Here is a 25,823-nt window from a genome sequence, read left to right as displayed (position 1 = left end):
TCCATATCCTATTGCGGAGTATGTAGAATAGAATGGAATCAAATCCACCCTGGTGGTGGCAAGTTTGATGGTGCCTTTGGAGTCAAGGGTGTGAAAATATTTCCAGAGCTTCTCCAACCTCTTGTTGCAGATAGTCTGACCCTGAGATCTTTCGCTTTCGTTCTTGGAGTACCTTTTGAGTTCGACTTTGTCAATTGTTTTTGATAATGATCGGGAAGTCCATAGAGCAATGTAGCAATCGCTGAATTTTTCCTTATGCTCACTTGGCCTTTCTCGCTAGCGCTTTTGATGACCGTAGAAACAAGAAATATAAAGCTGACTAAGAGAAGGCAAAGCGGTAGGCTCAGCCAGCCCCAGGTAACTTCGACATAGATCTCGTTCTCATAGGAATGTCCGAATACTGTCTCGCCGCTTGTTGAAGATCTAATTGCGTTTGTGATTGAAATGGCCATCCTTTCCATGTGTCGTGTAATATTGTTTGGTGATAACCAAGGGTTGAATTCTGGAAACAATGTCCTCGCCAAGGTTGGGCTTCCAGTTCTCCAGCGAAGGACTGGAACATCGGATTCGTTCGTAGACGTCGTAAAAGAAGGAAAGACGCGATCGAAAATAAGTACTGTGTTGAGCATAGTATCGTTACTGACTCCCCATCCGTGTTCTGGAAAGCTTTGACCGGTTTGTGGTGCAGATATAGTGACATTCTCGAAATAGTCAGTGAGCGCATACCCTTCGTCTGCCAACCAGGTAGTATGCCAGGGATATGGTCCTTGCGTGTCGTTCAGGAAGACATTCGTGACCACTTCTTGATATGTGCCCAAGTAGTAAGACGATTGGACAGTCTTGACACACCAAGACACGACGCATTCGTGTAATGCCGGCATCTTATCCGAAAATACATCGTCAGTGTTATTGGAGGCGCTAGAGATCAAGGCATCTACGATGGGGTTTCGTATATGCTTGAAGTTGATAGAGCCATCCCCCCAGAGTGCTTCTCGCATATAGTTGGTTGTCAACGGTAGCGTCCGCGACAGCAAAACCTCACCAGATTTGTTTCCAGCTTCGTCAACCATGTAGCCAGACATGAGGATTGGGTTGTCACTAGTGGAATTGAGGAAGTACCCACATACGTTCGCCTTGGGGTATGAAGACTCCGTAGCATTGAGCTTTGAAGTCCAGTCTACCCTTGTGAACATACACGTGAAGTTGAGGAGAGTCGGTACCTCTACACACTGGCTACAGACACCGAGTGTTTCATAGCTTGGCCAAGTACAGTTGCTGCCAGGGCATGATATAGGTACGTCTGCGCGAGTTCCATTTCCGAAAGGCATTGGCTGGGTTCCGTTGTTGATGAAAAATGGGTCAGCAACGCTCCCGATGATCGCATCTAGCTCAGCTACAGCTTCGCCATTTTCGTATTGAACATTGTATGCTGGTTCATATCGTACAACTCGCGTGATAGAGCTGTTTGTATGTTGCATCGTCCAGCGCGTGGGAAAGCTGACGACCTGCTGAAAGAAAGGATCCAATGCGAGGGCGAATATTGTGACTAGGGCGCCAAGAGCAGCGATGGTCTTTCCCTTAGTGTGTATGAGCAAGAGGAAAGCACCCCACGGTCCTCTAGATGCGTTGTCAAACATCTCGAAATCCCACATCTTCTTCGAATCTCCTCGGATAAACCAGCTCCACTTCAGTTGCCCAAGAGCTTCTGCGACAGGGAGTAAAAGAGCAGCACCTGCAACTCGCGAGAGTACAGAAACAAAGGCGTTCAGGGTAATACCGAGGTTGTTGAAGGGCCATTTAGAGGATGGCTTGTCCTTGAGGACGACAAGCACTGCGATGATCGCGCCCATGCACACAGCGCTGATCAACCAACTGACTATCTCGAGTAGCCATCGTTCGATGACGTTGCCTGAAGAGTTATAGCTCCAAAGCTTCTCTTCGATGCGTTGTGCAATGTTCGCAGACGGGTCTGCTTTCTCGTTTTCGAATGTCGGGGGCTGTACCCGGATCGATGGCGGTCTAGGTGGACCACCACTGATGCCTAGACCAAGGTGTGACTTGCGGTCGTTGTCGCTCTGCTTTTCTGGGTTTGAGACCTCATATGGGGGCTGGGGAAAAGCCGTGTCAAGTCGGACACGCGGTCGATCACTGGGGAAAAAGCGAAGAAGTGGTCGTCGGGGCTGCTGCCTCACCACCTCTGGAGGCGGTTCTGGAATTGGCCACACCACTGATCGATGATCAGAAGATGTCTCGATGGTAGTAGTTGGGCTCGGTTCGGCTGGGGTGATGGGTGGGGCGTTGATATGGGCCGGGCTCAGATATGTAGGGCGGCCATGAGGGAGTATCTCTGGTGTTGTGGGTGTTGTGGGAGTCGTTCCGTAAGACTTGGGCGCGATACGGCTGTTCCCTGTATCGAGATAGATTGGAATGTCGGGGAAGGTGGGCCAGTGCATGGGACTACGCTCTGGTTGAGGCATGTTCGATGGAGACCCCGGTATGGTAATGGGGTAGGGCATCGAACTAACGTGAAGCTGACTATGATTATGCTTTCCACTATTAAATAAGAGAAAAGGAAGAAGTGAAGCTGAGAGGCAAGCGTCTTGGAAATGGGAATGCCGAATTAGATAGAAGCTGCAGAATGATTCTGTGTACCCTTACCATCACCACACTATAACAACACTGAGCCGCAGTATAAGCCTCCACCCACCAAATCCATGATTGGAGCATGCTCGAAACATCAAACACAGCTGTTACTGCGGCGTACATGCAAACTATGCCATCCTTCTGGATAGTATGTGCATTACCGAGTTCACCCACCATTCATGGCACGAGCTAGGTGCAAGGACCAAGTCCAACCACGACGAAAGCTCGCCAAGAGAGGCGGCTGAGGGCCGTTCCCACTCCACCTGCGTGCGGCGTAGTCGTCGGGAGCTGTCAGCCCGGAGCGCCGGCGAGGGCGTAGCCGTACAGAACAGATGTATAACCGCTGGCAGGGCCGGCAGCGTAGCCTAGCGTATCCTGTTGCCGCCGTGGTATTAAAAACGTATGCATGCAGGCTTATTCTTAGTTTTGGCCCCTCCGTGACTCCATGAGGTCACTTTGGGATGACGATGTGACACAGTTGCTATAGGCGCTTCGAGCCTCATCGTGCCTTGAAACCAATGCGAAGACGTCAAAGTCGGAGGAGGAGTGTTGGATCCTCTTCTCGGGCGAATGACGATGCGCCGCTCTAGCCGCAGAGGCGATGGCATGAAATTTGCGCGGGGTGGATGGTCGTGGAGTCGGCCAAACATCCAGTTTCGACTTTCTTTGGGGGAGCACGATAGCGGGGGCCCGCTATCGTTAGGCGCGGAGCCGATTAAGAACCCCCGCTTATTAATAGCGGCCTATCATGGTCGAGTAAAATTCAGCCACGTCGTCTAGTCGTCTATTTTTCGAATATTCTTCGTCGCTTCTATCGTGCATATCTGATCTTGGTGCAAGATGTCCACATATATAGCAGTTTGCATGCATGATGCAAGCTTCACGTGACGACAGTTTCCACAGGGGAAGCAGGTGAGGTTTGACAGCATGCTGGGCGACCATCCCATGCTGGTCACATGGAAAAGAAAATTGCGATAGCTGATACCAGCCCTCTGTCAACATCCAACACTTGGCGATATGCTCCTGATACCACGAAGGCTTGAAGCTCGTTGTGCCATTCGATATGTCTTCTAACTGACACGTGTACTAGCAGTGGCGTCTGATCGGCCATGTTGGATCGCGGCTATTGAGGCTCTTTCGGCTCACTCACTGGCCGACGACTGACTCTTTCTTGTTTGTTTCGATGCCACTAACTTGCTATTCGCCCGGGGAATTCCCACTCGTTCCCACTCGGACCGGTCATTCGGGAGACTACGTCTTGTAGCCGCCGGCTCTTGATCGGTATGGTCGTTCTTTGCAAGGATGAGCTATTGGTGCATCCTTGAAACGGATCTCCAGACTGATAGAGGAGTATCGGCGCGTTTCTAACCTCTTTCAATATGAGATGGCTGGTCGTGAGACAGAATAGATTAAAAACGTTCATCACGAATGCAACCTGGTGTCTCGAATACTGCTGTGCCGTAAGCTAGTCCAGAGAGTTGGCCAGCAAGTTACCCGTTCTGAGCCGGAGACATGACACCTATCTGTTACGTGGGTCATGCACTATTCGACCTATGTGGTCGGTATTTGAGCCTCACTGCTGACGGTGGTGGTTGAATAGTAGACAGTGATTCGTTGCGGACGAAAAGATAAGCTTATGGCTTACATAAAAAGCATAACATGCAAGGGCTGGTACTGCCCAACCTCAAAAGGTTTATGGAACCTTGTTCTCGTTTCTCCCGACCAGCTGGTTCCAGACGCGCCTGACAAGATTCAGTGATCTTCCTGCCATCTTCAAACCCACTTCCTCAGCGCCAAATGCAACGCTCGCAAGGCCGACCTCTTCCAGCCTGCCTCAGCTACCATTGTGCCTTAATCTAAGCCTTCTTCTCTGGCGCCTCGTGAATCTCGGTAACGTTGCCATCCTGCCCCAATATCTTGGCCGTAGTCACAGCAAGCGCTTCGCGATCCTGCTTCTCGCTTTCAAACAGGAATGTGAGCTCCTCCAATGTCTTGCCGTATGTTTCCGGAAACAGAAAGTAAATGAACACAATCTCAAAAGATAGCAAGGCAATGTACACAAATAGGAACTTCCAGTCAAGGTCCTGTAGCCCAATGGGATTGGTAAAGGACCCAAGCATGACGGAGCATCTGTTGAAGAGTTGAAACCATGAAAGGCCCTTGGTGCGGACGTAGTATGGGAATAGCTCGACCATGTAGACGTAGGTCAGGGCGTTGTAGGCGATGTTGTATGCGGGCTTGTAGAGGAAGATCATGACAAGAACTGCGTAACCAGTCTCTTTAGATCCAGTCATGCGGTTCCGAGCCTGTGCAATAGTCCACGCAGTGTATACGCATAAGAGACAGCTCGCGCATAAGAGGTACATCCTTCGTCGCGGGAAGCGAGGCGAAACACTGGCCATGACGAGTGCCATGAGGAAGCCCCAAGCTTCGGAGCCAACGTTGTAGCGTACCTGTGTGTGACTGTCTTCGATGCCAATCTTCTTGAGGATCGGTACGAGGTACTGGCTGATGAGATTGTTGCCGCTGTACTGCACAAAGATACCAAGTCCAGCAGCTACAACAGCGCGGTGTCGCATGCCTTTAGACTGGAAGAGCTCAGCCCAGCCTCTTTGACGAGACTCATTTTCTAATTCCAGCGCTTTACGAATCTCAGCGATCTCAATGTGAGGTAGCTCAGCAGATGCATCACCCTCAGCATGATACTTGATCAAGATCTCGAGAGCCTCTTCACTCCTGTCCTTTGAAACAAGCCACCTGGGACTCTCTGGCACCGTAAGAGCAAACACGATCTGAATTACAGACGGTATTGCCTGGAGGATCGATGGTAGGCGCCAAGACCAGTCACTTGGAATAAGTAGTGTGCGCACTACGATTCCTGCACCAAGGACGGAGCCTACTCCAAAGAAAGCGTTGAACATACTGCCGAGGAAGGCACGCTCTTTTGGATGGCCCAGTTCGCCGAGAAGGGCAGCCCCCGATATGATGGCGTATACGATGCCGTGACCGAGAAAGATGCGGCTGAAAATGAACATGGCCACTGCATGTATGTCAGCTCCGCGTAATACCAGGGATGTAAAACGTACAGTTTTGAGACAGCCCCTGCATAATCGCCCCAATGATCATAATAGTAGAGCCCAACACAATACTCTTACGTCTCCCCAGATGATCAGACACAATTGCCACAAACGGGATACTAGTAATAGCGCCCAGATTGTAGCAAGCAACCAGCAACCCAAGCTGACCTCCCTTGGGATGGCCAAAGTACTCTTGCCAGTAATTCAACGCCTGCATGCCGTTCATCATCGAGCTTCCACCGCATCAGCACACTGTCCTCACAACACAGGTATCGAACACCTACCTATCAAACCCAGACGTTGACTCAATAAACAGACAAAACGGAACAAGCAACAGATAAAGCCGTCGAAGATTCGGCTTATTCCACCACCTCACAGTATCCGCCGCAACAAGGCGTTCGATAATGCCATCGCCAGGACCCGCGACCGCTGGTGCCATATTTCACAACAATATCTCAATCTCAAAGGAAGTAGCATGTAAGAAGGCGTACACAGTCGTATCAGCCCAGGCTACCCCCTTCTAAATACCCCCCTCCATTCAACACCACCATACAGTACACACCAACAAGCCAGGATTCACCGGCCCAAAACCCCGTGCAAGCGATTAGGAACATGCATACGCTCGTATCTATTCCCCTTGGCTTTGCGGGGTAATGCACCCCATGGGTTGGTTGATCGCATCCTTTGCTCACCTCGAAAAGGCTGACTGTTGATCAAAGCATGCAAGAGAGGGCAGTGGACGATTGGGTCCAGCGATTTTGTACAACAGTACACCAGATCATCTTTCACACGCCGTATCTCGCGTACCACGGAATAATTTGCCGCTATCGTGGAGTTTCCATATCTTACATGACTACACAAGTACAACCATCAGAAGAAAACGAAGCCAGCATCATGTGTATGTGCAAGTGTGTTACGCGAGGCTGGACTCAGTTGACCCGATGGCCCGCCCCAGGTCTGGGATAAAGACGCTAAACCAAGCGTGGTGCGGACCGTGTCGAAGAGAGTAAGTGGGCAGAATGCGGGGAATTTATCCTGAAATCTCTGGGCGTTTTCCTGAGCGAGCAAGTGCTTAGACGCGGTAAGCATCTGGCAAGATGGGGGGAGAAGGGATTGCCGTGTCTGGCGCGGAAGGGTCGTTCTCCAGGGCTTTCCCTGGCGGGTTAGCGCCGGGGTGATATTGGTAGATGCCCAGGTGAGCAGCCTTACTATAATACCAAGTTCGATAGTTACAGTCATTAGCACATGACTACCAAATAAACTTACACAGAACAGTGTCAGCAGTGGCGTCCGCATGTGCTCAATGAAACAATATTTATCCGTACCGGCATATCTGGAATCCAACACCGCAGTGAGACAAATATACTTTCTTTTCACATAGCCTGACAAAGCGTTTCGTTGGAGACAGAAAAGCAAACAATGTCCCTCACAACCAGCTATGGAAACACCACCTGTAGCAAACCGCTCAATATCGTACTATCTAAAAGCACCTTGAAAAGCGAACATCAAAGCAAACACACAAATTGCTGTCATGAAAAGGTATCATTTATGCTTTTAGACTAAGCTTCCTTCTTTCTACCATGTATAGTCATGGATGTTGGAAACCCCCCTTTCATAAGCAAAAAAGAGCGCGCCAACGCCACAAATCCGTAATCGTAACAAAGACATGACCTATCTACATAATTCCCTTAACCTTTTACTTCTGTCCCCAGGCTCAACCTCTTCCCAATAGCGAAACGCATTTTACTTAGCGTTCTCGGGGCGGAGGGAGCGGACAGCCTTTCCAGCACGCCAGATCTCAAGGTCGTCAATCTCCTTGAGCTCCTGGTTGTACTTCTCACGGTAGTCGGGCTGCGAGTTGTACTCGAGCGAGCGCTTGGTCTCGCTGCCGTTCTCAACTGAGGTGTAGAGGTCGTCGAAGACGGGCTTGAGGGCATCCTTGAAGCGCTTGCTCCAGTCGATGGCACCGCGACGGGCGGTGGTCGAGCAGGCAGCGTACATGTAGTCCATGCCGTTGGCACCGATCAAGGGATATAGCGACTGGGTAGCCTCCTCGACAGTCTCGTTGAAAGCCTCAGAGGGGCTGTGGCCGCGCTCACGGAGAACCTCGTATTGAGCGAGGAACATGCCGTGGATACCGCCCATAAGGCAGCCACGCTCGCCGTACAAGTCGGAGTAGACCTCCTTCTCGAAAGTAGTCTCGTACATGTATCCGGAACCGACGGCAACACCGAGGGCGATGGCCTTCTCCTTGGCCTTGCCGGTCACGTCTTGGAAGACGGCAATGGAAGAGTTGATTCCACGGCCCTCACGGAAGAGAGTGCGGACGGTACGGCCGGAACCCTTGGGGGCGACGAGGATGACATCGATGTCCTTGGGGACTTCGACCTTGGTGAGGTCCTTGAAGACGGGCGAGAAGCCGTGGGAGAAGTAGAGAGTCTATTCTCGTTAGTGTGACAGTCAACTTCTTCCGCATGTGAGTGCATACCTTTCCCTTGAGCTGGGGCTTGATGGCGGGCCAGGTCTCGGACTGAGCCGCATCTGAGAGAAGGTTCATGACAATGGTGGACTTGCCAATGGCCTCGTCAATGTCGAACAGGTTCTTGCCGGGGACCCAGCCATCCTGCTCGGCCTCCTTCCACGAAGCACCGTTCTTCCGTACACCGACGATGACGTTTAGGCCGTTGTCGCGGAGGTTGAGACCCTGACCGTGACCCTGGGAGCCGTAGCCGATGAGGGCAAGGGTGTCGTTCTTGAAGTACTCAAGGAGCTTCTCCTTTGGCCAGTCATCACGCTCTAAATGTTGTTGTCAGCTTCGCTCAATGACAACACATACTCTTCCGTGTAAACATGAATAAACTCAAACTTACCGTAAACAGTCTCCTTGGTTCCGGCAAAGTCAATGGTCTTGACACCACGAGTCTGCTGGAATTGGCTGGTGACAGCCGCCCTAGGAGCAGCCTTCTTAGCACCCGCACTCAGAGCAGACACAAAAGTGCGCTTCTGAGCAGGAGTAGCAGCCAATTGGCGGGCGGTTTGGCGGAGAGCGCGGGAAACAGGTCTTGAAGCCATCGTGAAAGTGTGTGAGGGGTATCTTGGGGTCAGAAAGGTATTCGGCGGGGACAACGAGCTTTTAAGGTTGCGGCTCGACACTTTACAGCAGCTAGAATTTCGACTGAGCGAGCTTAGGCCACGCCGATTATCGCTGCCCCAGAATTGGCCGTTCGCATCCGTGGCCAATGAACCGCCCCGCTCCGACCGCTCCGACGCTCTAGCAGGGGTATTAGAGGGTCTTCGGGGAGAAATGCGTCTCTCCGACGGCGGTCGTTCGTATCATCGTCTAGCATCGCTCAACACAGTCATACGTGTAGTGCATGGCGGCTGATAACTAACTTGGTGCTGTCATCTTTCTTTGTTCGCGCGTTCCCACCAAAGAGGAAAATATTCTTACACGGTCGCGCATTCGAAGAGGTTGTACCTGGCAGAACTCAAGCTCCAGGGCATGAAGATGGGATATACATCCCAGTCGGTTAGCATCATAACGCAACATTCCAAGCGAACCTCGCGGAAAGGCCACGGGCTTTGAATTCACTTGTGTAAAGCAGAATTTACAAAGGGTATCACCGTGCTATACGCAAATACTCCATCACATTGACAGGAAATCAGAATGCTATATCCGCCCGTATGCGACGCCACGCTCCCTATACATAATGCAACGCTCAATATATGCAGCCCTGGTGTTTGGTATGTATTGTATCCCGAGCCGCCGACCTCAACGCTTCTTTGACACCAACTTCTTGGTGCCGGTTCTTATGCCTCCAAGACAAAACTTCCGTACCAACCCACATCAGGCTCGCTGTACAAGACGCTGGTCAACCCTGAACTTATATAACCGTTCATTTGAGGACGCGATCGAAGCTTTGTCCCTTGACCGTACCACCACCCAGCGATGCGCGCACATTGCGCTTGAAGCCTTCTCGGTTCACTTTTAGGTCCTCTGCAGCTTCTTTGTTTAGCGGATCCGACGCGTTCGGTTCGAGGAAGAGAAACTGTCGTCTGTCAGCACTTGTCCATGTTTCTACATACTCTGCGAAACCGTACCTGTAAACCGACAACAACTGCGTTCAGGTTCAGCACTGGTTTCCAGTCTTCGCGCAGAATGTTAAGGCAGACGTTGCCTTCCAGATCGATGTTCGGGTGGTATATCTTCTGGGTGCACTTGACTTTCGGTGGGTCGTGTGGGAAGTTTTGGTTGATTTTAAAGTCAAACTTGAAACGGCCACCCTTGTACATGCCCTCGTCGGGATCGATAGTAAGTTCGAAGTTGAGGATATCGTCAGGGTTGGGAAAGTGTGTCTTCATTGTTGTGCCGAGAGAGAGTTCTTCGAGATCTACACTCATTTAGCATTTGCGCGCAAGATGGGTAGGCTAATTGGTTGCGTGCCTTTCTGTGTGCGCAGCTGAGCTGGAGTAACCTTCTTCTTTTTACTTGAGGCAGCCGCTGCGGCTTCATCTTGTTGCTGCTGCTTCTTCTGTAGCCTGTGTTAGCATTTTAACTAGTCGCCGAACCCTGCATTAGGGATGAGAAACTTGCCATAGACCATATTTTCATCATCTTGGCGGTATTGCACGGAGTAACTGGCTATGTAATGCCGTTTCGTAGACGTGATCGCGTGTGTGCAGCAGGCGCGAGTGAGGGAGTCGGAGGTAAGCGGCGGCGGGTAGAGGCACGCGGCCGGCTGTAGCAGAGAAGGCGCGGTAGATAGCAGCTAAAAGAAAAGCGACGAGAGAGAATGTCTTGAACGCCAAAGGAAATGTTTCTAAGTCGAGAGGGAAGAATAGTTGGGCAGGCTGCCACGATCGTCGGGCCGTGGTTCAACGTGGGGTGCGACCGCGGCCGAACACGAATCCAGCGCCACTTCACTGCCTTAGTCAGCATGGAGGGCTTGCCCCTCTCACAACTTCTTGCCTTCACTCGCGGTATGAGAAACCTTCAAAACTCACTACCAAGAAACAATTAAAAACTTTGGATTTAGCGGAAGTTACGGTCGCGATATACACGACCTGGAGATATAGTCACCATGACTGCACCAGCCCGAGATGCCTTACAATTTCCAGATTCCGATAGACATCAGCTTGAGGAGTACATACCACTCCCTTCCTCTGCAGAATGTATGCGACCAGAAGATATCGCGAAAACTTTCGTCACCCTGACTTTCGCTACCTCCCTCGACAGCCAGCTCGCTATTGCTCCCGGTGTGCAGACGGCCCTTTCTGGGCCACGTTCAAAGGCCATGACCCATTTTCTGAGATCTAGATATGACGCCATCTTGATTGGAGCAGGCACAGCCATTGCCGACAATCCGTCCTTGAACTGTCGACTAGAGGGCGTTGGCGGTTATGGTGGCGAAGGACTCGTTGGCCAACCAAGGCCAGTCGTCGTAGATCCACATGGTCGCTGGCAATTCAATGAAGAGAGCAAGGTGTTGAGACTCGCCAAGGAAGGGAAGGGCAAGGCACCTTACATTGTCACCTCTACAAATCCACCCGCAGACCGAAGAGCGACCCTCGAAAACGTGGGAGGGAAGTTCTTGTTTCTGGGTTTATCAGCAAGAGATGTGAGCCAGGCTGGTTCCTCGTGGCACATCATTCTCGATGCATTGAAGCAGGAAGGTATTGGGAGTGTCATGATCGAGGGCGGTGGTTTTGTAATCAATGATTTCCTCGGTCCTAGTCCCGCATACTCTCTTGTTAATTCCGTTATTGTTACAATTGCACCAACCTGGCTAGGCAAAGGTGGCGTACAGGTCTGCCCGGATGGTGGTCGTGAGCGGTTACCCATGACAAGGTTGCGATATGTGAAATGGATACCTCTGGGAGAGGATGTAGTACTTTGTGGGGAGCCTAACAGATTGATTCGGCAAACAAAAGAGTAGCGCTAGGACACTTGTAGGACAGTACCTACGCTTCCTTCTATCCATGGTAAATCGTCTGACGCTATGCCTTGGAATAGCTTCTTGACGCTATCTTCCAGATCCGTGAAGTGTTTCGCTGCCTTACTAGCATCCCATCCACGTAACTGTCTCTTCCCGCCTAGGAGGTCGCCAGTTCCCATGGGGTCGGCGTTCCATGCCGCATACCCGGACTCCTCTTCTCCTCTGAGAGTATCGCTTAGTGCATCCATATCCATTAATGGATCAATCCCTTGGACCTGGATACGGTCCTGTGGCCATCGAATAGCCGGTGCATGTAGCTCGAGGAAGCGCTTCGCTTTAAAGGCATGTGTGATGACACGGATTTGCTTGGGGTACCTCCCGGTTGCCTTTCTGAATAGCAAGATACTAAAGAGCAGGTTCTGAAAAGAATCGGTAGCTTGTTCTTCTAGCAATATGTAGCGCTTATTGTATAATCTTCGGCCCAAGTCAGTAATGTTATGCCAGCAACATGATTATCAAGGGCCCCTGTTTTTAGAAGCCAAAGCACCAGGATAAAGTTGAAATGCACGCGAGATGGTTGACATACCGATGGGCAGGACCACCACCCATATGTCCGCTCGCCAACTCTTCTGCTAGTGCTGCATGATAGTAGGATCGCGCCTCTGTTTTAAGGGATTCAGAGCGTTTGGTAGCACCACCACTGAATACGAGAAGACTTGAGGTGGGATGCTCTACGTCTGTTCCCACGGTCAAGGCGTCAATGCCCGCTTTGACATGTGCGAGAAACGTCTCGTGTTCGCTTAGTTTATTCGTACTCGTGTTCGACTTTTGGAAGGGTGCCAGAAGCCAATTGGACTCATAATGAGGGCTGTGCAGTGGGAAATCAGGTGCATCTGCATCAGGAAGGAAGATGGCATGGCAGCACACAATGATAAGGTTCTCGACGCTCGGGTAGCTTGGTGGAGGTATCACGTGAGCCGGATGGACAAAGTTTGGGTTATCAGGCAAGCGATTGACGTTGGCATGCGCTGGAGACTCTCCGGAGGAGATGGTGGCTGTGGGTCTTGGAATCGTGCCTTTTGATCTGGGTAGGCCCACCAGTCGGGAGGTTGACGCCATGACGGCTCGTACCGGTTTGATAGATGGGGTGAGAAATATGGTCAGCGCGATGGTGCGACTGACGTGACAGGTATTATGCCGATACGGGCGAAAAGCATCTAGGACGACAGAAATAAACCACAAGCGATAGATTGGTGAATAAACAGAGTGTGTACAGGGAACAACATCTAAAGTAGGTGAAGTTTCTAAAGTACCTAAATAGAGGTAGGCACTCTGTTGGGACGCTGAATGACGGAAGGTGCAAGTGCGAACTGCTCTTCCCCGCGTCGTTGGATAGATCTGAAGATGGAAGGAGCGCACGCATGACTATTGATGTCATAAGGGGCTGCAGGTGTGGCTGCTCGGTTTTTTTTTTACGTTCCATAACACTTTTGCAGTGGCGTCTTTAGCACAGACAGTTCAGAGGTTGCAGTCGACCGGTCTTGTGTGATGGTTCGAACATGGGCAGCCGCCGCAACCAGTGGTCCTAGCCCTGGACGAAGCAGATATGACCAAGCAAAGCCGCCGCATTCCGAAATTGTAACAACGCGGTGGACAGTCATGCATGGCATTGTGTGGTGCATTCACTCACTCTAACATGTATCTCAAAGGGTCCAGGAACAGGCCTACATGCGTGACCCACACGCGCGGACAGGAGAAGTCGCCAACCGGCCGGACCCTGCTATTGCGTCGCAATCGTACACCCTAGCAAACGAATGAGATGAAGGTCACTATGCAAGCCCAAGGGATGTCCGAAGCGGCTGCGGCAAGACCAACATACCAATAAACGGCGGCAGTTCTGGTCGCTCCGACTATAGAGCCGTATAGTCTGGGTTACATGGCGGTACAGGACCAGCGCATGCAACCCCGAGTGGAAAACCTGGGTGCTGAGCATCCAGCATCTGTCCGAGTGGGTCCCATGTGCGGAACAGCTAACAGGCTTGCAAAGGTCGCTGACGTACCGTGCAGCCCCTAGCTTGCCAGAAAGACGGCGGCCTAGGCGTATGAAGAGTAGATGCAAACACTACAAGAGTCAAACTATGCAGCGTCTCTGCGCCATGGCCACGCCACAAGGGCTTGTCAGCATTCCAAAGTCCCAACATCAGACATGTACTTAGGATGTAGCGGTGGGCCAAGCAGTAGGCTTACGGTACTGTGTAGGGCTCTGTGCTTGGGAACGAGACCGGGGACGGCGGTGTCGATGATTTTGTGTGAGGCTGTGCTGGTCAAACGTGGAGCTGATCAAAGGCCCCGTCTAATTTTAGGTGCAGTGGCCAGCTAGTGCCACACTGACAGACGACACTGATGGATCGTCCATGTGCTTCCGTCGTGTGGTCACCGCCTCTACCGTGGTTTTTTTGCCTCGTCTGCACTTGTTGAAGAGCAGAGCGCGCCCACCCAAGAAGGCCCGTCGCACCAAGACATTCCTGTTAAAGGCGCCTCTGCCCGCATCCATTCCGAAACGCGAGGTCAACCAATTACCTGTGTTTCAGCGCGGCCGTTTCCCTAGCGCATCTGCCCCCCATCCCAGTGCCCGCTTCAAGGGGTTTAGTGCGCGTCCCTTCAGCTTTCTCAGCCCTGAGAGCGCCCCAGACATTCATCTGCCTTTATCAAGCGACACCCCCAGTTGGCCGCTCGCTGCCTTTTTTTTAACATCTCATTCGCTTTCCATCACCACGGCCCCGTAAAACACCGCCATCTGCAGGACCCCAACGTGGACTGCAGCACGTCATGGCGTACAACAACACCAACCCCCAAGGTTACAACCTGGGAGAACCGCACACCGGCGTAGGAGCCCCTGATGACCAAGGCGAGAAAGGACGTTGTGGCTAACAGCATCCGCAGTACGACCGCACCCGCGATGAAGAGGAAGTCGGCCAGTCGCTCTTGCACGAGAACCCCACTGGTGCACATTCGGACCCCTTCTACGGCAACCCGGAAGTCCGCCCACACTCAACATACAGCTTGACCGAGTCGTATGCCACCGACAGGCCAACACAATACCCTGGTCAAGCCCATGAGGGTTCCGTCTACTCCGCCACTGGCGGCTACGACCCAGCTGGCGACTTCGGCGCTCCCCAGCGGGCACCTTCGCCATACCAGAGGAGCGAGACCAGCTCGACCGAGGCATGGAGGCAGCGACAGCAGCCTGGCGGAGGAGCTGCTGGTGGTCTCAAGCGTGGCATGACCCGTAAGGTTAAGCTTGTGCAAGGTTCCGTCCTCAGTGCCGACTATCCGGTGCCTTCGGCCATCCAGAATGCCATCCAGGCAAAGTACCGCAATGACCTCGAGAGCGGTAGCGAGGAGTTTACTCACATGCGATGTAAGTCACGCGTTTCAGATATGACACATACAGTTCTGACAGGCGCCAGACACGGCCGCGACATGTGACCCCAATGACTTCACTCTCAAGAACGGATACAATCTGCGTCCGGCCATGTACAACCGCCACACTGAGTTGCTCATCGCCATCACCTACTACAACGAAGACAAAGTTCTTACCGCCCGTACCCTGCACGGTGTCATGCAAAACATCCGCGACATTGTCAACTTGAAGAAATCCGAGTTCTGGAACAAGGGTGGTCCGGCTTGGCAGAAGATTGTCGTGTGCCTTGTTTTCGACGGTATTGACCCTTGCGACAAGGGCACGCTCGATTTGCTCGCCACTGTCGGTATCTACCAAGATGGTATCATGAAGAAGGATATTGATGGAAATGAGACTGTTGCTCACATTGTACGTTGCAGTCTTCGCCACAGCAAATCACACAGCTAACAAATCCGCAGTTTGAGTACACCACACAATTGTCGGTTACCCCTAACCAACAGCTCATCCGCCCCCACGATGACAGCGCCAGCACGCTCCCTCCCGTCCAGATGATTTTCTGCCTGAAGCAAAAGAACAGCAAGAAAATCAACTCGCACAGATGGCTCTTCACTGCCATTGGCCGCATCTTGAACCCGGAAGTCTGTATTCTGCTTGATGCCGGTACCAAGCCAGGCCCCAAATCTCTCCTCGCCCTTTGGGAAGGTTTCTACAACGACAAGGACCTTGGTGGTGCTTGCGGTGAGATTCACGCTATGTTGGGTAAGTTTTTCTGACGCTGCGGTAAAATTATTTTAAGATCTAACGAAACGCTATGTTGGGTAAGTTTTTCTGACGCTGCGGTAAAATTATTTTAAGATCTAACGAAAATTAGGCAAGGGCTGGAAGAACCTCGCAAAACTTCGAGTATAAGATCAGTAACATTCTCGACAAGCCCCTGGAATCTTCCTTCGGATACGTCTCTGTGTTGCCCGGTGCTTTCTCCGCCTACCGATACCGCGCTATCATGGGTCGACCGCTCGAGCAGTACTTCCACGGTGACCATACCCTTGCCAAGATTCTCGGAAAGAAGGGTATCGAGGGCATGAACATTTTCAAGAAGAACATGTTCTTGGCCGAGGACCGTATTCTGTGTTTCGAACTTGTCGCCAAGGCTGGCTCCAAGTGGCATCTGACCTACATCAAGGCCTCCAAGGGAGAGACTGACGTGCCCGAAGACGCGGCAGAACTGATCGGTCAACGTCGTCGTTGGTTGAACGGTTCCTTTGCTGCCGGTATCTACTCCCTGCTCCATTTCGGCCGCATGTACAAGAGTGGCCACAACCTCATCCGCATGTTCTTCTTCCACGTCCAGATGCTGTACAACACCTTCCAAACGATTCTCACCTGGTTTTCCATGGCCTCCTTCTGGCTTACTACCGTTGTCATCATGAGTCTTGTCGGTACCAAAACCGGAGACAGAGACGCTTGGCCATTCGGAAACACTGCTACGCCCATCTTCAACACGGTTGTCACTTACATCTACCTCGGCTTCCTCGTCCTGCAATTCATTCTGGCTTTCGGTAATCGTCCAAAGGGTTCGAGATGGTCTTACCTGATCTCATTCTGTGTCTTCGGTCTGATCCAACTTTACATCGTCATCCTGTCCATCTACCTTGTCGTACAAGCTTTCACGAATCCTACATCGCAGAAGCTCGATACCACCTCGCCGGAAAAGTTTGCTCAATCGTTCTTCTCATCCGACGGTGTTGGTATCATTATCATTGCTCTTGGGGCGACCTTTGGTCTCTACTACGTTGCATCGTTCCTCTACATGGACCCCTGGCACATGTTCACCTCCTTCCCGCAGTATCTGCTCATCATGTCGTCCTACATCAACATCCTTAACGTCTACGCCTTTTCCAACTGGCACGATGTTTCTTGGGGTACCAAGGGTTCCGACAAGGCTGATGCACTTCCCTCAGCGAAGACGGAGAAGGGATCAGACGGCAAGCACAACGTCATTGAGGAACCGGATCTGCCCCAGGCCGATATTGACAGCCAGTTCGAGGCTACTGTCAAGCGTGCTCTTGCTCCTTACGTCCCACCTGTCGAGAGCGACGAGAAGACGCTTGAAGACTCGTACAAGTCTTTCCGTACTCATCTTTGCACGGCCTGGATTGGTTCCAACGCTACCCTCGCTGTTGTAATTACCCAGGACAACTTCGACCGCTTCGGTTTCTCGGTAAGTCTATGCCTCTCTTCTTGATTACTTTTGCTAATGTCATCACAGTCAAGTGCCTCAAGCCGAACAGCGCATTTCTTCCAGGCCCTTCTGTGGGCCACTGCAGCGCTTGCCTTGGTGCGTTTCCTGGGATGTTTGTGGTTCCTTGGTCGTACTGGTCTCTTCTTCTGCGTCAGGAAGAGGTAAACAGCCACGACATATCATCCAATTCAGCAACGGCCACTTTTGCGTTTCTCAAGCCTTGCTTCTATTTCTCAAACCTCCTCGTATTACGGCGTTCCTTGGTTGGTGTCTCGGACTTCAGCAATAGCTTCAAGCTGTGTAGCCTCTGACTCTTGCTTGTTACAAAAAGACACGTCCGCTCATGCGCAGCAGATTGATGCCATCGTCACTGCTTGCCTGTATTACTCCTTGTTCAGTATTGCATACAGATGCCGAATGTCTTGGGTTTATTTGAAAAGGGAGAGAGAGATATACCGATGTCCACTTTTTGCACGATTAGCTGGTTTGCAAATGTTTTTCGCTAGATTGAATACTAAGTATTTTAAAATTATGCTCGTTTCACATCACGGAGAAATTGCTTTTGACATTGCAGACACACGCGTGCAGGGTTAAGGTGCTAGTATTCCTTATTATCATATCATGTCATACGTAAGCCATGTCGTCGTTGCTCATCCTATCTGATCAGGGATTTTTCCTGTCTCTCGGAAGACCCATCCTTGCCCGCGCCCTGGCGCCCTCCCTACTCGACATGCTGGTCCTTCTTGCTCTGGTCCTCGCGGCACGCAACCGAGCACGTCACGCGAAGCGCAACATGCTTGTTCTTGGGCTTGCCCTCTTCGTCCACGCTGTCGGCCTTGCAGCGGCGACCGCTCACTTCGGCCTCTGCGCACAGAGTAGGTGGACGCGTAAAGTCCATGCCGCAGTTGGTGCAGTGGCGGACCGTGGCGGTGCACATGGTGGCAGGTGCGGGGAGGGTGTCGAGGTGTTGTGAGGGTGGGTTTGGTGAGTAGATGGTGAGGCGAGGAACAAGTCAGTGACCGTTTTGGGTCGTGTGCGTGGGTCTTCTGGGTGCTTGTATGCTCCCGGGGTGACTGAGAAGCTGCGGTTTTGAGGAGGTGGGGGTGCTTGTATACTCCTGAGGTTGTTGAGGTACTCGAGTACCGGGAGGCTTGTAGGGCTTGTAGTATGCAAGTTAGCTTGTGGTAGCTTGTGTGGAGCTTCTGGTTCTGGTGGTATTTGTCTGGCAGCGAGGTTGATGTAGGCTGTGAGAATGTAGGTGGGAGAGTTGTGTGGGGGAACAGAAGATTCTTATATGGGAACTGTGGGGAAGATTGGAGAATTGCCAGCGACGCAGACTCGTGATGGCTGCCTAAAAGACAATGGTAAAAGAACTGCTGAGTGGGAAGGTGCGCGGTGAGTCTGTCATGTGATAGGCAGCAGGTTCTCTTCGATCTGCCTTCACCTCTGTTCTACATGCTACCTGGGTATTGTACGACAATGTTTCTGTTGATGTTTTACTTGATTACGATGCATCGTATCTGTTAGCTAGTATCATCATCCCTACACATGATTGTCTCGTCTATTGTCGCAGTCGATGTGAATACAACACTGCCAAAATTTAGAGGTACAAGGTTTAGCAACATGATGCTGCATCGGTCTTTGTTATAGTACTGAACACAATGGCATCTTCAATAGCAAGTTCACATCAGTGGAATTGCTTTGGCTGAGAATGTTGACTACACATGTGTAGTAAGATTTGGCACGATTACACGAAGGTCTTCTTGGAAATACCACGCGCACACGCACCAGCGCGTCAATGGCTCTTAGCTGGGCGAAAATCCGGTCGCAACGTGTATCTGTCAATAAAGAGGTGTTTGATGCGACCATCCGGGAGTATCTTCATACAGTCAAGTACTTCAATGCGATACTGTGGCTTGTGGTCGTTGAGTGGCGCGTGGCGCGGACAAGCAGCTAAGCCCTTGTGCATTGCATATGCAACCCATTTTGTCGCCCACGCGGTAAAGGATCCGTGCGCACCAGTCGCAATGGTCCAGAATCATAGTAATTTACCCCGAAACTTTCCATGTCAGCGTCTGACCGTCTGTACAAGTGGAGTGAATTGCCGAGATGAAAACAAGCTAATATATTTGCGGGGTTAGAGTGTGGGGAAAGCCTTCAGTTATCCCGATGCCCGCCGTCCTTTGCATCCTTCACCAATTGCTTCTTTCTACCAACGCTTCCGTGATGCTGCGGTGATGTCAACATGACTGGGTGGACGAATTACTCGGTTGGCAGTGGAAGCCAAGCAGGAGAAGAAGACGGGCCCATTTCCGTCGGCGGTGATAATCCCGCGTGCGTTAGTTGTAAGCAACGTAAGCTACGTTGCTCGCGAGAAACACCCTCTTGTTCGCATTGCTTGCGGCTGTGTAAGTTTTTTTGCGCGGATTTTCAGTGTCCCTTGCTGATCTTCGGCAAAGCCTCCGAATGCCAATACCAGCCGAGACACAAGCCCGGCCTCAAGCCCGGCGCGGTTGAGGCGTTAACGCGTCGCGTCGGTATGATAGCGTTCCTCTTTTGCTGAACCTCATCTCACTCAAACAAGCCTTTCTAGAGAAAATCCTCTTGGACGACAAAGGAGAAATCCGGACTCAGTTTAAGGATGATGGCGCGACTGCCAACAATCATACCGTCAGTCCCGGGCATTCTGATGCCGCGAGGGAAGTCACGCCCCGTGTCGAAGAAGTTGTTCGGAGCGCCGAACCTCCCCCTGAGTATCGCCGCTTAGCCAAAGCCACAGAGAATGTAACCGGGGTACGAGAAGAAAATGTAGCGTCAAATCCATTGAAGCGACGCCTTGAGATGCCAGTCAGCGAGAATCGCCTATTTCCATTTGAGAATGTCGACATTGCAGAACACCTGCCGCCCCAGCCACTTCTCGAAAAAGTTGCAGACTTCTTCTGCGTCTCTTTTCATCATTGGATCCCTTATATACACAAGAAAAGACTTCAAGATCGCGTACGCCAAGGCTCACAAGAAGCTGGACACGTGCTCGTCCTCCATGCGTTGGTTGCTGTTACCCTGCGGCACATGGATGCTAATGTGTTGTTCATGGATGGCGACCAGATAAGTCAGCAGACCAGAGTTTCTCGTATGATTGTAGAGACGCACGCAATGCGCAATGTTACCATCGAAAGCCTACAGGCCCTTGTCTTTCTGGTCTTTGATCTCCTCAATGATGGCCAGCCCGAAAGAGCATGGCCGCTGATCGGATCGCTCACTAGGACGATTGACTATCTGCAGCTTACGGTCGAACCATCAACTTCGCATGCCGGATCGCTTATGGAGCCTGTGCGTCTGGTAAAACCTTCAAACGACTGGACAGAACTGGAAGAGCGTCGGCGACTGTTCTGGGTCATCTTTCTGCTCGATCGGTTTTGTTCAGCGTCCACTGGTTGGAATACGAGCCTGACAGCTGATGACGTACATCGAAGATTACCAGCAGATGGTGGATACTTTACGCGTGAAGAGCCCGTTACAACGCCGTACTTTGGTATATGGAATAAAGCAGCAGCTCGGATAGGGCGCTCTTTGGCAAATGTACCTGCGCAATACAACGACGAGGACCCACGGATTGATCAGCCTCAGGGTGCTAGTCCGATGTCAGCCAATGGTTATATTGATGCATCCAAGCTTGGGGCATTTGCGTATTGCGTTGAAGCAACCGAGAGTCTGAGCCAGGTTACAACGTTTTTTCTCCAGCAAAGGATCAATTGGCAGGACAAAGAGCATGCTGTCAGTTGGTTGACTCGCTTTAAAGAGCTGGATCTAAGGCTTGTGCAATGGAAGATGTTCCTGCCACCCAGATGGAAGGATTCAAATATTTCTCCTGACAGAGCCGTTGTGGATATGGATCCGAATCTCACACTGGCGCATATCACGCATAACACGTCGATGATTCTTCTCCACCATCCTATCGGATACCCGCCCCGTGCATGGAGTGGCTTCGTGGCCCTGCCCAAGGAATGCAGCATTCAAACATGCGAGCTAGCTGCTGTCGAGACCTCCAACATTGTCGGCAAATTCCTCGCCCATACTCTAATACCGTTTGTCAACGTACAGTTCTCGTTTTGCGCATTCGTTGCAGCTAAAGCGTTGCTTTTTGATCACCAAGCCTCACGACAACCTCTACGACCCGAATTCCAACGCCTGGTCCGCGATCTCTGGGAAATGGCAACAAGATGGAGGGGCAAAAGCGAAGTAAACACGAAACCCTGCAATCAAGCTGGCATGTACGCCGACCACCTCGAGCAATTACTAGAAGCCTGTAAAAACGACCCCAACTTCCGGTTCGACTTTTACGACCACGCGGGACTTGCACTAGACCCACAGACATATTCCAGTCCAACCTATGCAGCCACGCCTAAACCCCGCTCTGGAAGCCTTGCCCACGACCCGACGTTGATGAGACTCCACGGACGCAACAACAGTGTCCACAGCGCCCAATCAATGCTGAGCCCAAGACAGCTACCACCCGTGGACAAGACAAGATCCATAGCCGCTTCATCCCCATCAAGATACGATCAAAACCATGGTCGCATACCAACCGCGCATTCTCTATCGCCAAGTGGAGTACCCCACGTATATCAGTCTCCCTACGTACCTACAAACTACCCCAACCACGCCCTGTCTGTTCCTCAAATCAGCGCCAATCCCACACCAACAGCCGGCTCGCCTCTTCCTCCTTACAACACGATTGTCACACCAGGCAATCAGCAGAGCGTGCAAGATCAATCTCTACTCAATCTTTCAGATGCCCTGATGGATTCGCATTTCCTCGACATGGACCGCGTCATTACATTTGAAGATGCGAATTTCTTTATCCCGGGGGATGCGTTTCGGTGGCAGTAATGGCAGGGGGTAATTCTTAGACAATGTTATGTTGGCGTTTTCTTTTGGGGGGGGGGGGGGGGGGGTAATGATATCCTGTTGCTGGTGTATGATCGATACATGGAATTTGTATAGGGCTTAGATTGATACATTGGCGAAGCGCTGAGATTTTCAATCCCCTTTACAAGTACCACGGTACCCGTACTTGGGCGTACCAAACTGAAGGACCATCGATTACATGATTTTGATGAGAGCTCTATGGAGCTTTTTCACTCTTATCTATAGGGCTTTGTTGATGCTTTGTGATAAATCTTGACAAAGGCATGTGGTAGTAGGTAGAAGCTCTCTGTGACAAAGGAGGGGACGTCGTAAGAATAATACTAGAACGAAAGGCGGTTGTGATGAAAGATGACTACTAAATCGAGAAATTTTGATGATACCACTTCACGTAGCAATCTTTCTACCTCCCACCACCTAACCATCCACGCTCCATCGCTACAAAAAAATCGCAAAGAATGAAGGCGCACACCTGCAGTCTAACATCCCAGCGCGTTCCCCTCTAGAAAGCCTTAATCTCTCCAGAGATCCGTCCAGCATTCCTCCCACCCGCAGAAAAGCGGCAAGACCCCATAATCTTCGTCGTGGTACAATTCATAGTCGTAGTTACGGCTATCATCTGAATCATCGGAGTCAGAGTAGACATCTGTGAAATCTCGTTAGTTGGATGATCATTCTGAACTCGCGGGTGTAAGCCAAAAAAAAAAGGACACAGCCGTTTAGTCCACTGCTGGACTACACTATAATGCTGCTATATGTAACAAGACCAAATGAATTACAAAAGTAGAGTAAATCCTCAAAACTCAAGGATAACTCACCTCAGTCTCATGGACACTCTCCACTCCCCCAATATCACCAGAAGACAAAAAACAATATAAATAACAAGCTCACCGTTAGATGGGGCATGTGCCGCCTCAGACGGAGGAGGAGGATGCACAACAACCACAGGAGACTCAAAGTTGACCAGCCCGAGGACCCAATCGATAAAACGACGCATTCTCACGAGCGGCGGCGGCACGACGAGTTTGCCTCGGCAAATGGGACATGTGTCTGATACGCTGAGCCAGGCGTTCAGGCATTCTCGGCAGATTTTGTTGCGGCAGCAGGGAAGTTTGAGGGGTGAGTGGTCTGCGGGTTTGGAGGCGACAGCGCGAGTGAGTTTGGCTGCGCGTGAGATGGAAGAAGCAGCGTACTCGGCGTTGTAGAGGACGAGCGCGTTGGACTGGTAGCGCTCTAGGCAGATGGGACAGTCGGGGTCGTCGTAGGGCATGGGGCATACTTCTATGCCTTGGACGCGGCCGGCAGCGAGGCTGGAGTATACCATTATTGGACTTTTCTTTCTTTTCTTTCTGTCTGGGGTATGAGAAGCCGGAGTAGGAGTTCTTTTCGATCGCGAATTCGCTGCGTCGATGTAATTGTTTGAAGTCTTTTGGATGTGGTAGTTTGGGGTATGGAAGGCTGGGATGGAAGAGTATATAAGCCCTTTCGACAACTCACAAAATTTATAGCGTATGATTAAAGAGATGCCTACCATGGTTGAGTTTCCTGATTTCATTTTGCTGCCTTACAAAAAGGTAGTCTTGGGTGGCTCGCTTTTGGTACTGTACCATGGATCTCTTGTAGGTTGACCCACTTTTGGATTTTCCATGTAAGACAATACTATACCGCCATAAGATAATGTCCAAACGTATTGATAGAGTATCGATATGGTGCTTGCCGTTATTTCCATGCACGCACTTAGTACGGTGTCTTGAATACAAGGACTGTGGATTACGCCCACTTCGCAATGTTGTTCGGTATCAATTTCTTAAACATATCCAACTGCTTCGCATGAACTGCCATCTTCGCGTCCAGTATCTCAGGGCGTAACTGCAGTGTTCTGTCAATCCGCTGCCGCGACCCGCTGAAGACGACGGTATAATCTGGTAAACGTGTATTCGGAGGTAGATACGACGACGAGGAGATAGTGCAGTACTGTTACGTATGAGCTTCGGAACATCATGAGGTCATTTTAGGTATACACACCTTTCCAATGATACTACCCCTCCCAACTACAGCACCCACCTCAATCACACTACCCTCGCCAACCTCGGCAGCCTCAACGATTGCGTTCGACTCCACAACAACGTTTTTCCCCAGAAAAGTGCCCTCGCTTCGCATAGACTCCCTTGCATTTGCAACAATGCGTACCGGCGCCACGCTGCTCCGCCGGCTTGCAGCATCGAGCTCAGCACTCATTCCCACACCAACTTTTGCCCGCTCGAAGACGACACAACCCTCACCAAGAACAACAGGCGCCAATGCGCTGCTGAGCTTGCAGTGCGGGTGCAAGACGGTGTTTGGGCCAATTGTTATGGGTTGTGTGCCGGTGAGTTGGGCGTGTTGAGCGATAAGGACGGATGAATCTAGGAAGACCGAGGAGGGCTTGGGGAGCATAGACGTGCGTTTTGGAGCCGTGGAGGAACGCCGATTAGGCTCCGGGCGAGCTCTATCTGGATGTGCAGACATGTTGGAATTGCGAGACTGTTTGTGGTCAACTGTTGTCGGAGAAGATGAACTCTACGAGAACGCGCTACGAATTTAGCGCATCACCGAGTCACGTGGTGAGCTCCCCTCACGGACGGCAGGTGCAACCTTGTCATTTTCAAAGTTTACAGAACAGCCATGTTAGGAGGCACTAAGAGATACTGCCTTGCCCGAGTGTGATATCCAAGTGAATGAAGCCGAGGGGTATCTCGTAACTATGCATTGCTACCGACAATATACGTATCCATTCATGCTGCGTGACCCTATGCCAACATCATGCGCCAATCAACAACGCGATGCGTCAACCTGTGACATTCGCATAATCATCCATCTTGTATCCAATTACATCACAAACAAAATCTCAAAACTAAACAACGACTGACTGCTCACTATCACCGCTGTCCTTCCTTTCCACACCACCACCGCCTGCCCTATCCTTCTCTGGACTGCCAAACTTTTGCGGACTTCGGCTACCCACTTCCTGGCCCTCAACTTCAATACGACCTACAATGCTGTCTTCGTCATCGCCCATGCCTTCGATGCTGTGCAGACTATCATCGTCGGATGAGTCTTCAATGCCCTCGAACATGCGGGCAAATCGCTGGTGGCCTTCGCGCTCTTCTTGTTCTTGCGTCTTTGGGGCTGATGGATCGTCTGGATCTTCTTCGACCTCGCGTGTTGATTCGAGCTGTGCTTTCCGTTGAGCTAGGCGGAGGGCGAACTGGCGACGCGCTCGAGAAGGCGGAATTTGAAGCGGTGGTGGAATGTTTGGCTGTTTACACGTCATGTTAGTAGAAGATCTAGAAGCTAGCCCTATTACATCAGTGAAGTGGAGGTGGAACGCCAGCAAAAAGAATACACGAGAAGGAACAAATTCTAAATGGAGTACATGGTGATGTGAAGAGTAGGAGCAAAAGGACCTGCCAGACTATAAGACCAGTCACCCAATCGTGCATCACACAAAGGAGATGAGAGAATCACATCTCACGATGCGTATTACTACATGTATCATACACCCCGGCGGATGGCGAAGGAATGTAGGAACAGAG

General features: G+C 51.2%; 13 protein-coding genes across 13 annotated transcripts; 3 read left to right on the top strand and 10 right to left on the bottom strand.

The window, feature by feature from the left end:
- Nucleotides 1–38: 38 nt before the first annotated feature.
- On the bottom strand, nucleotides 39–2,477 carry PtrM4_018700 (DUF3176 domain containing protein; the record flags this gene model as incomplete). Its single annotated transcript, XM_066103334.1, has 1 exon — nucleotides 39–2,477. One exon carries the CDS (start codon nucleotides 2,475–2,477, stop codon nucleotides 39–41), a length of 2,439 nt encoding a protein of 812 aa, XP_065965536.1.
- A 2,022-nt stretch (nucleotides 2,478–4,499) lies between these two features.
- On the bottom strand, nucleotides 4,500–6,159 carry PtrM4_018690 (FucP, Fucose permease; the record flags this gene model as incomplete). Its single annotated transcript, XM_066103333.1, has 3 exons — nucleotides 4,500–5,683; nucleotides 5,730–5,953; nucleotides 6,005–6,159. 3 exons carry the CDS (start codon nucleotides 6,157–6,159, stop codon nucleotides 4,500–4,502), a joined length of 1,563 nt encoding a protein of 520 aa, XP_065965535.1.
- Nucleotides 6,160–7,463: 1,304 nt separating this feature from the next.
- On the bottom strand, nucleotides 7,464–8,792 carry PtrM4_018680 (IlvC, Ketol-acid reductoisomerase; the record flags this gene model as incomplete). Its single annotated transcript, XM_001931732.2, has 3 exons — nucleotides 7,464–8,159; nucleotides 8,209–8,516; nucleotides 8,591–8,792. 3 exons carry the CDS (start codon nucleotides 8,790–8,792, stop codon nucleotides 7,464–7,466), a joined length of 1,206 nt encoding a protein of 401 aa, XP_001931767.2.
- An 824-nt stretch (nucleotides 8,793–9,616) lies between these two features.
- Nucleotides 9,617–10,082, bottom strand: PtrM4_018670 (Ubiquitin-protein ligase; the record flags this gene model as incomplete). Its single annotated transcript, XM_001931731.2, has 2 exons — nucleotides 9,617–9,769; nucleotides 9,822–10,082. The coding sequence occupies 2 exons, from the start codon at nucleotides 10,080–10,082 to the stop codon at nucleotides 9,617–9,619; spliced, it is 414 nt and encodes a 137-aa protein (XP_001931766.2).
- A 35-nt stretch (nucleotides 10,083–10,117) lies between these two features.
- PtrM4_018660 (uncharacterized protein) lies at nucleotides 10,118–10,324 on the bottom strand (the record flags this gene model as incomplete). Its single annotated transcript, XM_066103332.1, has 2 exons — nucleotides 10,118–10,259; nucleotides 10,290–10,324. 2 exons carry the CDS (start codon nucleotides 10,322–10,324, stop codon nucleotides 10,118–10,120), a joined length of 177 nt encoding a protein of 58 aa, XP_065965534.1.
- Nucleotides 10,325–10,801: 477 nt separating this feature from the next.
- On the top strand, nucleotides 10,802–11,656 carry PtrM4_018650 (RibD, Pyrimidine reductase, riboflavin biosynthesis; the record flags this gene model as incomplete). Its single annotated transcript, XM_066103331.1, has 1 exon — nucleotides 10,802–11,656. The coding sequence occupies one exon, from the start codon at nucleotides 10,802–10,804 to the stop codon at nucleotides 11,654–11,656; it is 855 nt and encodes a 284-aa protein (XP_065965533.1).
- Nucleotides 11,657–11,658: 2 nt separating this feature from the next.
- On the bottom strand, nucleotides 11,659–12,775 carry PtrM4_018640 (uncharacterized protein; the record flags this gene model as incomplete). The annotated part of the gene is made up of 2 exons (XM_001931729.2): nucleotides 11,659–12,130; nucleotides 12,243–12,775. 2 exons carry the CDS (start codon nucleotides 12,773–12,775, stop codon nucleotides 11,659–11,661), a joined length of 1,005 nt encoding a protein of 334 aa, XP_001931764.1.
- A 1,710-nt stretch (nucleotides 12,776–14,485) lies between these two features.
- PtrM4_018630 (chitin synthase B) lies at nucleotides 14,486–17,487 on the top strand (the record flags this gene model as incomplete). Its single annotated transcript, XM_066103330.1, has 7 exons — nucleotides 14,486–14,542; nucleotides 14,600–15,077; nucleotides 15,127–15,488; nucleotides 15,539–15,839; nucleotides 15,877–15,898; nucleotides 15,957–17,301; nucleotides 17,350–17,487. 7 exons carry the CDS (start codon nucleotides 14,486–14,488, stop codon nucleotides 17,485–17,487), a joined length of 2,703 nt encoding a protein of 900 aa, XP_065965532.1.
- Nucleotides 17,488–18,043: 556 nt separating this feature from the next.
- On the bottom strand, nucleotides 18,044–18,220 carry PtrM4_018620 (uncharacterized protein; the record flags this gene model as incomplete). The annotated part of the gene is made up of 1 exon (XM_001931727.2): nucleotides 18,044–18,220. The coding sequence occupies one exon, from the start codon at nucleotides 18,218–18,220 to the stop codon at nucleotides 18,044–18,046; it is 177 nt and encodes a 58-aa protein (XP_001931762.2).
- Nucleotides 18,221–19,567: 1,347 nt separating this feature from the next.
- On the top strand, nucleotides 19,568–22,212 carry PtrM4_018610 (Fungal-trans domain containing protein; the record flags this gene model as incomplete). Its single annotated transcript, XM_066103329.1, has 3 exons — nucleotides 19,568–19,730; nucleotides 19,782–19,859; nucleotides 19,907–22,212. 3 exons carry the CDS (start codon nucleotides 19,568–19,570, stop codon nucleotides 22,210–22,212), a joined length of 2,547 nt encoding a protein of 848 aa, XP_065965531.1.
- A 548-nt stretch (nucleotides 22,213–22,760) lies between these two features.
- Nucleotides 22,761–23,572, bottom strand: PtrM4_018600 (RING-finger domain containing protein; the record flags this gene model as incomplete). Its single annotated transcript, XM_001931725.1, has 2 exons — nucleotides 22,761–22,894; nucleotides 23,140–23,572. 2 exons carry the CDS (start codon nucleotides 23,570–23,572, stop codon nucleotides 22,761–22,763), a joined length of 567 nt encoding a protein of 188 aa, XP_001931760.1.
- Nucleotides 23,573–24,018: 446 nt separating this feature from the next.
- Nucleotides 24,019–24,684, bottom strand: PtrM4_018590 (transferase hexapeptide domain protein; the record flags this gene model as incomplete). Its single annotated transcript, XM_001931724.2, has 2 exons — nucleotides 24,019–24,222; nucleotides 24,274–24,684. The coding sequence occupies 2 exons, from the start codon at nucleotides 24,682–24,684 to the stop codon at nucleotides 24,019–24,021; spliced, it is 615 nt and encodes a 204-aa protein (XP_001931759.2).
- Nucleotides 24,685–25,141: 457 nt separating this feature from the next.
- Nucleotides 25,142–25,561, bottom strand: PtrM4_018580 (uncharacterized protein; the record flags this gene model as incomplete). The annotated part of the gene is made up of 1 exon (XM_001931723.1): nucleotides 25,142–25,561. The coding sequence occupies one exon, from the start codon at nucleotides 25,559–25,561 to the stop codon at nucleotides 25,142–25,144; it is 420 nt and encodes a 139-aa protein (XP_001931758.1).
- Nucleotides 25,562–25,823: the final 262 nt, after the last annotated feature.

The sequence above is a fragment of the Pyrenophora tritici-repentis genome, chromosome 1, assembly GCF_003171515.1.
Source record: "Pyrenophora tritici-repentis strain M4 chromosome 1, whole genome shotgun sequence".
Classification (NCBI taxonomy): Eukaryota; Fungi; Ascomycota; class Dothideomycetes; order Pleosporales; family Pleosporaceae; genus Pyrenophora; species Pyrenophora tritici-repentis.
Note: the sequence above shows the minus strand (reverse complement) of the source record. Positions and strands in the feature narration are given on the sequence as shown.